This window comes from Bos grunniens, chromosome 20, assembly GCF_055505025.1.
Source record: "Bos grunniens cultivar Pamir isolate PY7600 chromosome 20, Bosgru_T2T1.0, whole genome shotgun sequence".
Classification (NCBI taxonomy): Eukaryota; Metazoa; Chordata; class Mammalia; order Artiodactyla; family Bovidae; genus Bos; species Bos grunniens.
In genome coordinates, this window is record NC_141184.1 from 48,317,760 (window position 1) to 48,334,523 (window position 16,764).

A 16,764-nucleotide genomic window follows, 5' to 3' on the forward strand; every position below is an offset into this window, starting at 1 on the left:
AACTAGACTGCAACTGTCTTAAGGGCAAGATTGGGTCTTTCTCTGCACACTCATTCAACTGAGATTACAGGCCTCTCTTCTGTTGCAGATAATGTGCCAGAAACAGTGGATACAAAGGTGAACTTCCTTATCTGGATGGTGAAATGTACATGGTGAGTAATTACAATTCTGCTGCTGCTGCTAAGTTGCTTCAGTAGTGTCCAACTCTGTGCGACCCCATAGACAGCAGCCCACCAGGCTCCCCGGTCCCTGGGATTCTCCAGGCAAGAACACTGGAGTGGGTTGCCATTCCCTTCTCCAATGCATGAAAGTGAAAAGTGAAAGTGAAGTCGCTCAGTCGTGTTCGACTCTTAGCGACCCCATGGACTGCAGCCCACTAGGCTCCTGTGTCCATGGGATTTTCCAGGCAAGAGTACTGGAGTGGGGTGCCATTGTCTTCTCTAGTAATTACAATACAATGTGATAAATGCTTCAATAAAAGCATGTGTACAGGATCCCAGTATCCATCTGTTTATGGCAGTGCACATATGTCAATCCCAGTCTCCCAATTCATCCCACCCCTGCCCTGTGTCCACACGTCCGTTCATTGTCTACATCTATGTTGCTGCTGCTGCCTGAAGACAGGTTCATCTGTACCATTTTTTTACATTTCACATATATGTGTTAATATATGATATTCATTTTTCTGACTAACTTCATTATAACGCAACATTCTAAAGCAACTATACTCCAATTGAAAAAACATGTGCCAAGTGGAAAGCGCAGAAAGGAGGGCACCTAATCTATTTGGAAGGGAGTTAAAAAGGATGATTTCCAAGCAATGCCCTGAAAAATAAAAATTTGTGAAGTGTACAAAAGAAATAGGGCATGTCAGGCCCAAGGCACGGCATGTACAAAAGCAGATGAAATAACAGCATGACCAGTGACAGAATTAGCAGTTTTGTATGAACTGGTGGAAAGTTGGAAAGGTAGGAAGACTGTAATAAAAAGGACCTTCATTACCAAGCTACAACATTTCTACTTTATTCTCTAGGTGTCCTTCCTAACCTGCAGCCACAGAGTTGTTTCAAAATTGATAATGTAGACTGCTGCTGCTAAGTCGCTTCAGTCGTGTCGCGTCTGTGTGACCCCATAGACGGCAACCCATCAGGCTCCACCAGCCCTGGGATTCTCCAGGCAAGAACACTGGATGGGGTTGCCATTTCCTTCTCCAATGCATGAAAGGGAAAAGTGAAAGTGAAGTCGCCGACTCTTAGCGACCCCATGGACTGCAGCCCACCAGGCTCCTCCATCCATGGGATTTTCCTGGCAAGAGTACTGGAGTGGGGTGCCATTGTGACTACATAAGTCTAAAAGATGTGTGAGTGTGTGTGTGTGTGTGTGTGTGTGTGCGTGCGCGCGCAGGCAGTGGGGAGTGTTGTTTGTAGATGCTATAATATATTCAAAGCCATATGAGTGGTATAGAAGTTATAGTAGCTTTTTGTATTAATCAGTAAACACTAAAGGGACTTCCCTGGTAGTCCAGTGCTTGGGACTCTGCCTTGCAATGCAGGGAACGTGGGTTTGATCCCTCGTTGGGGAACTAAGATCCCACATACTGCAGAGCAACTAAGCCCTGGCACCACAACTAGAGAGTCTGTGTGCCACAACAAAAGATCTTGCACAATGCAACAAAGATCCCACGTGCTGCAACCAAGACCTGATGCAGCCCAATAAAAAATAAAAATAAAATTTTAAAATACTAAAAACTGAACTGCTATTATGTGAGGGTCCAAAGGGTTTTGTTATTAATATCAAAAGGGAGCCTTAAAGTCATGATAAGTCAGTAAAAAGATATCCTTTTAAGGAAAAAAACCTTTTTTTTCATAATACATGATACATTTAAAAGCTTTAGAAAACACACATAAACAAAACAGGAAGAAACCCAGTAGTCCTAGCACTTGGAGGTACCTGATTCATATTTGTTATATAGATATCCAAAAATGTACACAAATGTTTTAAACTCTATACATATTAAATTGTAATCGCTTCACTTATATTTATAAACATCTTATTGACACATTGCATATGTGCATTTGCATCGTGAAAATAGATACATAGTATTCCATAATTTATCTTCTATTGTTGGATGTTTAGGTTGTTCCTAATTTTCCCATTACAAATAGTAGAGATGAATATCTCTGTGTTTATCCTCCAATTAGGATATACAACCAGAAGGGAGTCCAAGTGTACCAGCATTTTGAGGCTTAGATGCATATTGTCAAATTACCTTCAGAAAATCTGCACCTAATTTTACACCCACCACTGTGTGTGAGTGTTCATTTCCATATCTTTGTCATGATATAATAAAAATAAAATAATAATATTAGTACTTGATAAATAGAAAATATTTTAAGCTACTTTTCTACTACCACGGTTGAACTTAAAAAAAAAACTGCTTCAAGGGATAATTTACATATCATAAAATTTAACCAATATAAGTTTACAATTCACTGATTTTAGTAATTATACATTTGTGCAACTATTACCACAGTCCTCTTCTAAATCATTTCTATAGTCCTAGAAAATCTCCTCCCCATGGCCATTTAGGGCTTCCCTGGTGGCTGAGTGGTAAAGAATTTGCCAGCCAGTGCAGGAGATGTGGGTTCAATCCCTGGATTGGGAAGATCCCCTGGAGAAGGAAATGGCAACCCACTCCAGCATTCTTGCCTGGGAAATCCCACGGACAGAGGAGCATGGTGGGGCCACAGTCCATGGGGTTGAAGAGTCGGACATGACTTACTGAATAAACCATCACCACCATATAGCCACTTCTAGAGAACCCCTGCTCCCACCCTCAGTCTTAGGCAACTGTGATTTGCTTTCTGTTCCTATAAATTTGCTCTTACTAGACATGTCATATAAATGGAACCATACAATATGTAGTCTTTCACATCTGGCTTTTTTCAGTTTCATGTTTTTGAGGTTTATCCATTAGCACAGATCAATGTTTCGACCCTGAACTTTTTTTCTCTTCATGTTAACTTGTAGTTGTTCTTCTGAGTCATCTGTTACAAAGGCCCTTGCCCATTTTTCTATGGGGACTGAAGGTTTTTACAGAAGAGGGACATAATCAGGGTCATGTTACATAAAGAGAATTCTGGCAGCACTGGGAAGGATGTCTCTATATTGTATTTCCAAATCTGGGACAATCAATAGGCCTACTGCATTGAATTAGGCTTTATCATCTACAGTAAAGAAGTATAAAATGAACTACAAAAAAGAACTATAAAATTATAAAAGTTTATTTGAATAGTTTCCTTAAAGAGTGTCATAAATTTCTAATTTAGTCTCTAAAAAAATGTTGCAAGTTAATTCTTCAAAGTTGATTTTACTTTATTGTAGTAGAAACAAGTTCTTTGTAGAACAAAGTGAAGTGTAAATAAATGTTGCCTTACCCTAGTGTTGCTCTTGGTGGCTTGTTTTCTGCATCAAGAGCCCTTAAAATGTTTTTCTCATTTCTAAGATTCATCGACAATTAAGTTCGCAATTTGACAAACATTATCTTTGAACTCTATTATTTCTGTAAAGTTAAAAGGAACACCCCTCCCCCATGCTCCCCCACCCCTGCAGAACCCTCCCCCAAGTAAAAACTCCCTGATCTAAAAAAGAAAAATGTCCCATTGTGATTCCAAATTAACCATTACTGAATTTGTACCCCATGCTATTTTGCTAAATCCAGTTAGACCCTTCCTGAAACAAAGGCTCAGATCTTATACAAGTTGCAATTCTTAAAGGTAACAGAGACACTGAAAACTTAACATATCAGAGGGCTGAAGCTTTTCTTCATTCCATCTCCTCTGGTCTTCTAAATCCCATCTTCAGAGCTGTCTGAGGATGATTTACCTTACAGCTAAAAAAGTTAAAGCAAGGGATCTTCATTTGTATGGGGTTCTCTGTAGTTTTTATGTTTTTCCTTAAGAGGTAACAACAAATTATATAACCTTCATGTCCCACAAAACCTGGATTTGCTGTATAACCAACAACCTCTATCCCCTATTCCAAAGATTCTTTGTAAGTTGGTCCTTTACTTCATGGGTTGAGTGTAGATATATTTCTACAAGCCTTCTCTTCTGTGATTTGTAACAGATATCCTTTTAGAAAGTTTGTCATGCAAATCATAAAGTAACAACATACACAATTAGAATCTCATCACTTCAAGAGGTGATGCATGTTTATTCTATGGTCCCTTTCCGTTTTTGTCCACACGCCTACATAGTTCACTTTACAAAGTCCACGTTTACATGTCCACACGCCTACATAGTTCACTTTACAGCGTCGCATTTATTGCACCACTGTTCTATATTCATCTCTTCCAAATGTGTGTGATGTGGCTATGTCACAGTCTTCACCAGAAAGAGGGCAGCAGAAAAGGATCACAGCCTGGTACTTCATGGCACCAAGAAAAAATGACCAGCTGCCAGAGTTCAGGGCTGGGCAAGAATGCTGACTGTCAGGGCCACATTTGGCTTGTCACCACAGGATACTCCATGCTTAGCAGGGCCCGGCATCCGGTTAGTATGTAAATATAAACCAAGGGACTAATTCTGAACCTGACTGATCCAATATTGTTGATTTTTTTGGGGGGGGAGGGGGGGATGGGGGTTAATGTAACTCCCAAGTAGAAACAAAAAACTTTTAAAAATAGCAATTACTGTTTTTCATTAAAGTGGAATCTGCATCACTAATTCACTGACTAAACATGTGTATAAAGTGTCTGTTGGGAACAAACACAATTGGATTACTTGGACTATCGTGAGAGACCCAAAGGAGGAAAATTTTGCATAGTGTGCTCTTTCTAAACCCTATCCCAATCCTGTACTTTATGGCCTGAGATGAATGAAGAGAAAGGAGAAAATTTTAATCTTTTAAAAAGACATAGCCTTATTTTTATCTTTGCAGAAGAGTTGAGAAATAATGAAAAAAAATTGGGAACAAAAGGAATTTTAACTTAAAGAAAACAGAGCTCTTTATTGCCTTTAATGGCTCTGTAAGATTATACCAGAAACTGGGCTACCCTTATCTGAAGTGCCACATTCACTGTGAAATGCTCTTAGAGGGAGAAGTCATAACAGTTTATTGTTCAAAAAGGATCATTTTAGGTTTCGGTTAACATAAAGAAGCATATAACTTTTTCTAAGATTTAGAACATGAAGGAGGGTGCTATGTGGCCCGTTGTGAGACACACTTATCGGTCACTTGGATGACCTGATGTGACACATGCAGAGTCACTTGAGAAGTTTGACCCAGCAAAAGATGGACTCCTTCTGTCCTGAGGTCAGTGCTAGTAGGCAATAGCATTTCCCGGCAAAATTCAATTAAACAAAATCCCAGAGTTGTTTTTCATCAAAATAATTTTGATTTAATTTCTTCTTTAATATAAAAGGACAACAAATTACATTTCAGAGAATACTGTTTAGGTTATGAAGTTCCCGTCAGAGCTGTTTTGCAATACATGTTTATATAATCAGAAGTCAAGTCGGCAGTCGACTGTGAAACTGGGGCCAGCCAGGCTGCGTTGTGTGCGTTCCACTTTGGACAACAAACTAATGTACCGTTCTATTGTTTAGGTGTCAGTGAGGTTTGGATTTTGTTTTGGACATTTGAGTTGGGATGAGAAAATGAACCAGCAGCAGCAGCAGATTCTAAAATGCAATAGGTCAGTGCTTTGTAAAGAGAACAAGCAACATCAATACTTCCTGCTCTAATCACTGGGCCCAAACATTTGACATTTTGAATACTGAAATTTAAGTTTTTGGGGAGAAAATTTTATAGAATCTTTCTGTTCATATTGCCCAGTGTATTACTGATTATTTCCCCTATTGATCAATTGTACTTTGCTGTCCAAGAGTCACAGAAGTGAACAAGGCAGTGCGAAAAGGCAAAAAGAACAAGAAATAGTGCAGAGAAGCAGTTAAACCTCTTATTTAGAGGCAATTTGCCAAAAGCAATTATGCTTTACAAAATCCCACTTGACAGTGAATGCATCAAAGATCTAAAATCTTGGACAGTTATCCTTGCCGCTTTACCACTCAGCTTCCTTACCTGCCCTCCCTAAGGATCCCAACTGGAAGGGATCTGTTTCTCTTGGTCTGATGGTACCCTGTGTCACAGTTAACTGTAGGCATAGCTCCTTTACTAGACTACAAGTTCCTTTAGGATATCAATGATGTCTTATACATATTTGCCTCCTCCGAAGTACTCAACATTGCAGTGTCGAGGTTCAGGGCAGGCTACCCCAAGATATGGCACAGTGGTACACTGATTATTCTGAAATGAAGTTACTTGAGAAACAGCTGGTAGGAAAAAAAGATATAAAAAACACTCATTTCCTCCTTCTTCATGAAAGCAAGAAGTAAATCTCTCAGGTGAAGGAATCCTCCCTATACCAGGAGGCTAGAAAATATCCTTATCATCAGAGTTAGGGAATTCAAGGCTTAAACAAATACCTAAACAAACTTGTTACTTCCTCATTAGTTTGCTATCCTAGCATACATTAAATCTTCACCAATTTCTTTCTTTGTCTAAAAATGATATATAAAGAGCTTGCTTTGATCATTTGGGGAATCTTATTTCTATGAGAATTCCACATATGTGAATTAAATTATTTTGTTTTTTTCTCCTGTTAATCTGTCTTGGGTCAGTTTAATTATTAGACCAGTCAAAACAACAAAGAAGGATGGGGGGAAATTTCCCCTCCCCTGACAATGTTATTCAATTATGTGTGGAGTAAGTTAAAATGTAGATTAAAAAATTATCCTAATAAACTTCAAGTAGAACCAAAAACTCTTCTGTCTCTCCATTTAGAGTTTGCATTGTATTTGCAAAGTATATTTACGGTAAATAAAGTGAATATTTCCCTCTAAAACAGTCTCTTTTGTGGGTAAGTTTATTCTTTCCTCCACTGCATTCTTTGGGTGTGAAGATGAAACAGGTTTTGGATGCATACCCACACATGTCAGATGTCAAAGCATATTTCTTTGTTTTTTTCTGGCTTAGTATTAGGATACTACATATTCATCCAGAGCCTTTCCAAGGAAGAGCTCTCCAAACACTTAAGTTTTAAAATGTCCTTGATTATGTGTTAACTAAGCTAAATTCAAAGAAACTAAAATAAATCACATCAGAGCAAAAAGTAAAAAATTTTAATTAGAAAATTCAAAGAGATGACAGTACAAAAAGGTCTAAAATTCATTGTAGAATGATTGGAATGGACCTTATCTCATCATTCTAATGTGTGAGCCAGGACACACAGACTCACACAAAGAATGTTCCAACCAAGCTAATCACCAGGCCAAAGGAGCTGGCTTTGTAAAGAAAAACCTAAGGAGGCAAAGTCACTCAGCATAAATCTAACATAGGGTTTTGGAAGTTCTGAATTAGCAAATCTCTCAAAGAAAACAAAAAGCAAATATCCACATTGGTTTTTAGTTTAATAAATAATATATTCACTTTCATATTCACTTTATTAAATGGGAAAAACATATCAAATCATTTTTTCTATGTGTTAAAACATTCCAGTGTTTTAACTTCACTGAAAAAAGGCAATGCAAGTTTGTCTCTCATGTTTTTAAAGACAAGGGAGGAAACGGGATAAACAGGGATCTCTCAAGGTCTGGTTTTTGATTCCTGTGTCTCCAACTGAACAAAACTCTCAAGTCACAAAGATGCTCAGGCACAGACACACTTTCTCCCATCTTATACTCCTGTTCTGAGAGAGGTTAACACAAAGATCCAGATATTTAATGCAGATTTTTCTAATTCCTTAGAATCTACTAGCAGTTTTTGCTAAAAACAAACAAAAACTTTAGAAAGACCATCTCATTCAATAAACATAACTACGTTGAAGAGACTACTAGTGCATATTAAGGTTTATAGAGATGAAATGACATAACTTCCAAGATTGACTTTAGAAAGTTTCAGTGGAAAAGAAAAACTGGGGGATAGGTGAGCAATGGCAAAGTCTTATAATTACTGTACTAAATGTAGGGGATGAGTATATGAGGAATTTGTCTTTTTTTTTTCCTACTTTCGTGTATGTTGGAGAATTTTCATAAACAGACTTTTTTAAAAAGAGCTTAGGTAATATATGGTGTATTAATGGCTCAGATGGTAAAGACATCTGCCTGCAATGCAGGAGACTCAGGTTCGACACCTGAGTCAGGAAGATCCCTTGGAGAAGGAAATGGCTACCCACTCCAGTATTCTTGCCCAGGAGAATCCCACGAAGATTGGAGCCTGGCAGGCTACAGTCCATGGGGTTGCAAAGAGTCAGACACTACTGAGTACTAATGCTTAGGCAATATAGGTCATCATTGTAGGTACGGGTCTGTGGACTAGATAGAAACCTCTGCTGAAAGAAAGAATAGCTGGTCTTGAATCTGGGGCTCTTTACCAGGTTTAAAAAAACATTTCATCTGTTTTTCTCATAGGAAGGAAATAAATTTATGTATTATTTTGGAATTGGGTATTAACACAATACTGTTTAATGTGACCATAAAATCAGAGAAAACTACCTTTTCCAGCTGAACATAGAAGTTTCATTACATGGAAGACATGGATTTGGATTTTGGTTTAACTTTTAGTTTGAAAGGAAAAGAGAAGTTTTAATTACAAGAATTTAGATTCCCTAATCCTTTTCTCAGATCCAAGTAGCTTTTCTTATGGGGATTTAACCTCTACCCTGTCAGTTACTTCTGTGGTGGCTCAAGTGGTAGATAATCTGCCTGCAGAGCAGGAGATCCAGGTTCAATACCTGGGTCAGGAAGATGCCTTGGAGAAGGGAATGGCAACCCACTCCAGTATTCTTGCCTGGAGAATTCCAAAGACAGAGGAGCCTGGCAGGCTACAGTCCACGGGGTTGCAAAGAGTCAGACATGACTGAGTACCTAACACTTTAACATTGCCAATTACAGAAGTAAGCTGTGTGGGGGTGGTCTCCTTCTGGAGGTCATACTTTAAACAGAAGTAATCCTTTCCTGTGTTGAAGAAATCACTTTCACCCCCTGCAAAGAATATACTTTTAAGGAGGTCTCACTCCTTCTGACTCCTCTCTATTCCCTTAACACCTTATACATCTCTCTCTTCCATGCTTCTTACACTCTTCCTCATTGGTCCAGTCATCAAATTCTATGCAATCTTCAGGGATCCAAAAAAAGCAAAAGAGCCCACTGGATCTTGGAGGGCAACCATACGTGTTCCTATGGAAACTGGGGCTGGGGAACTAGAACTGGATCAGAAACAAAGAGGAGTCAGACTGCAACAAATTCTCCTAGTTCCTTTATTTTGTATAAGTTTCACAACCATGGGGTCTGTATTAACATTGTAGATTTTTTTTTCCTGTTTTAAAAACAGATATTAAGGACTCACATAAGAATTCTACTAACACTGATGTCATGGACACTTTTTAAAAAATGAGGTATTTGGTTTACTGTCCAAAACAGTAAAGGTTTGGGCAAACTGAAGAAATGATCTAGCAAGTAATAAAATGAAACTGAATCACTGAAACAGAAATGGGACCTGGCAATACAGTTGCTGTGACACCCTGAGAACCTTTATTGTAGCCAAAATAAACCTACCCACCTTACGTCTCTAAAAGTAAAACCTAGCATGATTTTTCCTAGAGGCATATGTTTCTACTTGGAAAAGACAGTGAGAATGAAGAGATGAGTGAATATGAGAAAGGTAAAGAGATTAAGACCACTCTTACTGCCCTTTTCCCCACTCTAATAATAATTACTGACTAATGGACCCTTATTTCCTTGTTATCAAATGACCTTAGGAAAATATTTACAGTCAGAGCAAGAACAGCATTTTCAAGTGAATTTATGTGGAACCGTTGTCAAAGTTCAAAATACCATGAAAGATCTTGAGAAGGCAGTTGACTATTTCACATAAAAAACTGAACAATCAGGTTAGCCAGGCCCAAAATAATGATGAAAACGTGAAAGATTAATTTAGGCCACGTGAGACGGTCTTCTTGGTGGAGGGAAATTATATAGATGAGAGATGGATATATGAATACAAAGGCCAGGCCACATGCTGCTCCTGAATACCTGCAGAATAAAAAAGTTTTTAGGTTAATAATCATTCTGCATTTTTCTGATTTACAATTATGGTAAATATAGGTTAATTTAAACCGTCCTCAATTGGATGTTACAATAAAATTATTTTTGATTCATTTGTTGTTGACATAAAGCATCTGAGTTTAAAACTTATTTTACTTGCTAAGTTAATATAAAATACTATTTCCTGTTCATCTTTATAGCATCTGCTTGACAGAGTTTTTTATTCATCTCTCAAGTCTCTGTAGTTCCTCTGTATCTCAGTGATTATGGCTACTTCCTCAGAAACATCTGGAGATAGGCTTCCTATCTTTGATCTTTTATAAACTAATTATAAATTCTGAGTTGTTGAAGGACTGCAAGCATCTGCTTAAGACTGAGAACAGATGAATGTCTTGTTGGTATTCAGCATAATTATCAAAGATAGTAACAAAAATACCTAAACACATGACTGAGGAACCTACACTTACTTCTTTCCTTCCCTATACTTAATTTCCTTATAAACAGCTTAAAGGGAACTTGTAAATCCATTATATTTCACAAGTGTCAGGCTAAAGGTCTCCTCTTTTGTCTTTCGCTACTTTTATAGGAAAGGGTCTTCAAAAAAAGTAACTCAGTCCTGCTTTCTACAAGGTTAAGGAAGAAAAATTGGATCATTATAAATTTCAGTTTTCCATGAGAATCTGAGGTCACAACTTTAATCCCAGTCTACTCAATCTATCACAATATATTCGGAGAATGGATATTAAGCAAAGAGCCATCTGGGATCTAAACTTTCTGACTACAATTGACACTGAAATACGTTCTTGAGTAGAAATGGATTAAGAAAGTTGGGACATAGCCTTGACATATTAGAGACCTTCCAGGTACCCCAAGAAGTTAGATGTTACATATTAAAAATAACTTTATTTTGGATAAAAATAAATACAGTGGAAAATTATGAGAAAAAGAGAAGGGGAAGGTACCTAAGGCTACGGAAAATGGTGCTTCTAGAGTGAGGAATAAGCAAAAGTGGAAGATAAAGAGCCCCTTAACTGACACCAGTGAACTGCACTTGAATGTTAGCAATTTTAAATACTCACTGGAATTTTAAACAATTATATTAAGACAACAACAATAGGAAAAGCATAAAAATAAAGACCAATATGTAAAGGGGCAAAGTTGCCTTACAGGCAGTACCTTATGATTCCTCCTATGTTTGGGTAGAAACAGGCCATGATCACTCCAGCTCCCACAATAAACAGATTAAAAATCAACACGTGGAAAATGCTAAAAGTTGAGAAGAGAGTTTGAAGAAAGAAAAAATATAAAAACAGGCAAATTATAACAATGTGAGAAAAATTCATTTCTATCATCTCTAAAATGAGAATGTCTTAAACTTGACAATAAAATTACAGCATAAATAGAAGGCAACAGGAGTACTCAATACTGGTGGTGGGACAGTGATATTGGCCCTTTCCTGCAATTATATAACTAGATTAAATTCTGTAGGAGCAAACTGGTCGTGTGTATCAGGGTTTACATTCTTTCATCTGTAATTCCATTTGGGTGGAATATCATAAGAAAATTAAAAAACTATTAAAGGTATTTGTAAAAAGAACTGCTGCTTTTGAATTGTAAAAAGAATTGATGCTTTTGAAACTGTAGTGTTGGAGAAGACTCTTAAGAGTCCCTTGGACTGCAAGGAGATCAAACCAGTCAATCCTAAAGGAAATCAGTCCTGAATATTCATTAGAAGGACTGATGCTGAAGCTGACGCACCAACACTTTGGCCGCTTGATGCGAAGAACTGACTCACTGGAAAAGACCCTGATGCTGGAGGCGGGAGGAGAAGGGGACAACGGAGGACGAGACGGTTGGATGGCATCACCAACTTGATGGACATTGAATTTGAGCAAGTTCCAGGAGTTGGTGATGGACAGGGAAGCCTGGCGTGTTGCAGTCCATGGGGTCTCAAAGAGTTGGACACGACTGAGCGACTGAACTGAACTGATTTGTAAAAAGATAGAAGCATCCTAGAAATATGGCAGGGCAGCAATTTACTTGATGGAAACATTTTAAAATGTTAAAAATATATAATCACTGTTACCTAGATGGTAAAAATCTATCTAGGCAACTTGAGGAAAAAGCTAGTTAGATTTTTACTACACAAGAAAATCTTAAAATGTTTGAAAAAAATATCAGAAAGAAATACACTAAAAGGGAGTAGTGATTGTGTTACAATTTGGGATTTGGGGTAGTTTTTCTTCATTTCTACACCTGATAAATTTCGTATGTTTTATAGTATTCCTTTGTAAAGTATTATTTTACTTTTATAATTAGAAAAATAAATTTTATCAAGGGAAAGGCAAAATGGGCAGGTTTTTATTTTTCAGATTTAGTCACGTAAAGCTATTCAGTATTTACCATGAGCAGAATATCAGCTAAGTAAATTGAACTAGATGTTAACAATTCAAGGCTTGTGAAATCAATTTTGGGACAGAAATAATCATATGGTAGATGGAATGTGATGCTTGAGAAATAACTCCATTTCCTCCCAAAATGATCCTTAAAAGTCAAAGTTACATATCAAAGCAATATTTTGAGCCCAAGTTATCAGAGGTTAATTAATCCCTGGGAAAGATTACAGAAAGAATTAAAAATGAGGAAAATTATTTATACAAATAAATGGTTAGTCATATATCTTGATGAATTACAAAGATATTCAGGCTTCTAGATCTTACTATTTATCTAAAAACTTCAACCTTAAAATTGCTTCAGAGCTTTGAGACATTGGCTGGGCCTCTGTTATTTCTGTATTGTAAAAGGAAACAATTTTGTGTATTTTTCCAAAGCAGTGGTTCTCAAAGTGTAACCATGAACCTCAGGGAAGTTTCCAATTCCCTTCCAGGAAGCTCTGAGGTAAAAATTATTTTCCAGTCAGACAAAACATGCTTTGCAAAAGCAATGGTGGGTAAACTGCTGCCCCCTTAGATTGGATAGAGGTAGCTGCAACTATCTCTGTATTCTATACTGTATTCTTTACTGCCAAACATTCTCAAAAAAAAGTTTTATTAAAAATTGTCCTTGATAAAGGACTGAAAATTATTAGTTTTTTTAAATCTCATACTTCGGTGTTGTTTTTGTTTGTTTTTGGATGCGCTGGGTCTTCACTGCGACCTGCGGGCTCTTCATTGCAGTGCATGAGCTTTCTCTAGTTGTGGTGCAAAATCTCATACTCTGAACAAACATCTTTTTAATATTCTGTATGATCAAATAGAAAGTATATAATACAGCACATCTGCTGCATGCTGAAGTACAATGGCTGCCTCGAGGAAAAGCACTTGTGCAACTGAACTGGGGGACAACCGTGCTGTTTTTTCCAAAGACCATTTTTAATTGAAAGACAGACAAACTATGTTTCTTTACATTTGGGTATGTGACAGACATTTTCTTAAAAATAAATGATATGATCTTATCATTTCAAGAAAAACAACTGGTAGTTTGTGTTGCCAATGATAACATTGAGCTTTCAAGTAAAAATTAGAATTTGGAGAGCTGGTATTTGCTACCATGAGAGCGGGACAGTATTGCAATATCTAAGACTTTTATAATGCAACTGGTGGTGATAATAGCGAAAGTGGGGTCTGATAATATATAATGAAATGGGTCAATATTTGGAAGATCTATAGAACTCAGTAAACCAGTATTTTCCAAATGACTAAACCTAATGTTATAAAATCATACATGGGTAGAAGATCCAAATTGTAAGACAAACCAGTGGCTTTTAATGTAACTGAGTTTCAGATTCAACTAACTTTTAAAAACTACCACCTGTCAAGGTTTGGCACAGTACCAAAGAAAAATACCCACAGTGATCTGGAAAGGCTATTAAAAGTACTTCCTTCTTGCTCCAACTATGTGTCCATGGGAGGGTGTATCTTCTTCATATATTTAAATAAAAATTACATATTACAACAGAATGAATGTAGAAAATAGGATAATTCAATGATATACTAGCAAATCAGACATTAAAGAGTTTTGAAATGTAAAAAAATTTTTTGGAAATTGTTCGTTTTCAAAAATATCATTTATATGTAAACAAGTAATGGCTTTATTATTGCTTTTTAAGTAAATTAATAAACATTTTAAAAGTTTGGTTCTAATTTTTCGTGTTAAATATTGATGGATATAACTCACATAAACTAAAGTTCCTGGGGGTCCTCAAATAAACCTTAAGAGTGTAAAGGGGTCCTGAGATCAAAAAGTATGCTCCAAAGTATGCAGTGTGCAGAGTACTTGCAACTGTAGGATAAATGATAATGTGTTCCTGATGGTAGGGGAAGAAATGTAATCTGAATGAAAGAGGGAAATTCCAGACTTCTTCCAAGAAGAGAAAACATTCTAACAGCCAACATTATGCAAAATAACAGCAGAAAACAGGAATAATGCATTTACCTAGAATTTTTTTTCATCTATGACTTAAAATGTATTTATTAGTAAATATGGCAGGGCATATAAACACAATAGGATTCTTACATTTACTGAAATCCAATGTGAGAACTGTAGTTGCTGCTGTTGTCAAGGCCAGAGGCTTGGTAACTCTTGACGTTGGCTTTTAAAAGTTTTTTGTTTTTAAAACTACATACTTATAATCAATTATTTGTTAAATGAGGGGAAAGACTGCATTACTTTACTTCAAATAAACTGGTTAAGACCACTCGTTTAGTTGGTTACAGCAAGTGTAACTTTTTTCAAATTTTATCCAAAAGCTTTCTTCATTTAAGATAATTTATTCCCAATAAAATAGTTTAGGACTAGGTACTTTTTACTGCTGCTTCTGCTGCTAAGTCGCTTCAGTCGTGTCTGACTCTGTGCGACCCCACAGACGGCAGCCCACCAGGCTCCCCCGTCCCTGGGATTCTCCAGGCAAGAACACTGGAGTGGGTTGCCATTTCCTCCTCCAGTGCATGAAAGTGAAAAGTGAAAATGAAGTCGCTCAGTCGTGTCTGACTCTTAGCGACCCCATGGACTGCAGCCCACCAGGCTCCTCTGTCCATGGGATTTTCCAGGCAAAAGTACTGGAGTGGGGTGCCATTGCCTTCTCCAAGGTACTTTTTACTAGAATAATCTATAATAAAACTTAATGTAAGAGAAGGCATTAACCAGGGGCCCACAAGGAAGTTTCAGTAAATAGAAACTTCTCTTGGATAAGGGTGACTAGCTTTGAACAGATTTTTCAAGAGGACTCAAACTCTTTCATCGCCAATAAGAGATTAAAAATTATAGCAATCGTTACAGAAGCAAATAATAATTTAAACTTGCTATGTATCTCACGTTCAATCCTAAACCATTATTGTTTATGTAAAACTGCATGACTGGTAATAAATATACAAGTAAATACCAATAACTAAATGAGTTGCTTCTCATTAGCCATACATTACTAACACAGGTACTACTACATACTACTAACTTCTTGGCAAAGAGTAGATTAATAGCAACTAAATCACAAGATAAATATAGCTGATATCAGAGCTAACATAACTACATGGGCAGGAATTAACTTTAAATCATTCTGGACAAGGGAGCGGCTTCTATTTTTAAAGCACTTCTGGGAAAAGAACACCAAAGGTCTATCCTTAGTAATCGTTTTCATTAGGCAAAGTTTCATAGCAAAAGGATCAGTCACATTTTAAACTGACCTGTTTGCACAGTCATTTGTTGCTTGGCACATCTTGCTGGTCAAGAGAAGAGCCCTTACCTAGGATAAACGTCACCGAAGACATGACCCAGTAGCTGGACGCGAGCCAAGTAGCCTAGAAGTGGATACACAGTCATCATCTGGAACAGCAGGAATATTCTTGCAATGAAGGACAGGATGTCACTGCTAGGGAAGTTGTCTAAAAAGTTCTAATCCAAGAAAGACAATAAAGTAATGTCACAAGTCAAATTCAATATATACAAATTTATAAAATGGAGTTTTTTGCTTATTTTGAACACAGGTGCCACTCAAATTGCATGGTTTTGTGGGCTGGCGCCCGTTCACAAACTATTTGCTAACTATTACTCTTCAATAGCTAAGTACAGAAATTAAAAGTAAGTATTTAGAAACTTAAAGAAATTCGACATTGGCATATTTTTGTTTTACAAAAGTATCAATCTGCAATTCATTTGACATTGAAACAACAACAAATAAGACCTTATTTACCACTGATAGTTTGAGAACTACTGCTCTGTTAGTATATGAGGTTTAAGTATAAATTTGTTTCAATAAATTTAAATAGCTAATTCAATGCTATTTCATTCTCAATAATTCTCTTATTTTTTCTCCTCTGATGCACTGTAGCATTTTTAAAGATTATAGAATAAAGTTAGAGTATATCTATTACTATCACTATTATCTATAGTCTATCAATAAATAGAAAAGAAATTTTTTCTACTTCCTTTCATGATTCTGTTCTCCATTTTCATTTGGCATCTAAGAAAAAGAAAGCCAATCACTCAGATTTTTTTTCCCTTTCAAATACAAATACCACAGATATTCTTATTCCCAAGGGAGTGGGCTTTATATGAGATTTTTCATATCAGGGGAATTTTCAGCAAACATTTGGCTGCCAAAGAACTTTTGGAATCAAGGAAATCAAGAGAACATTTCAAACTATCAAAAGAGCAATAAGTCAAA

The 16,764-nt window shown here is 36.8% G+C and overlaps 1 protein-coding gene across 44 annotated transcripts in view; it reads right to left on the reverse strand.

Moving 5' to 3' along the window:
• Positions 1–9,305: 9,305 nt before the first annotated feature.
• SLC38A9 (solute carrier family 38 member 9) overlaps positions 9,306–16,764 on the reverse strand; it is a 95,570-nt gene continuing 88,111 nt past the window's right edge. For 35 of the 44 annotated variants that reach the window (XR_015148777.1, XR_015148785.1, XR_015148780.1 and 32 more), the window contains 3 exons: positions 15,844–15,992; positions 11,283–11,372; positions 9,306–10,094 (listed from right to left, as the gene is read on the reverse strand). Coding sequence is in view for 28 of the 44 variants with exons in the window: in XM_086361747.1 (XP_086217873.1) it covers positions 9,929–10,094; positions 11,283–11,372; positions 15,844–15,992 (405 nt within the window). In the remaining 16 variants the exon portion in view is untranslated. Of the gene's footprint in view, positions 10,095–11,282; positions 11,373–15,784; positions 15,993–16,764 lie in introns of all 44 variants that reach the window. The other 9 variants (XR_015148771.1, XR_015148783.1, XR_015148774.1 and 6 more) reach the window with 1 other exon arrangement.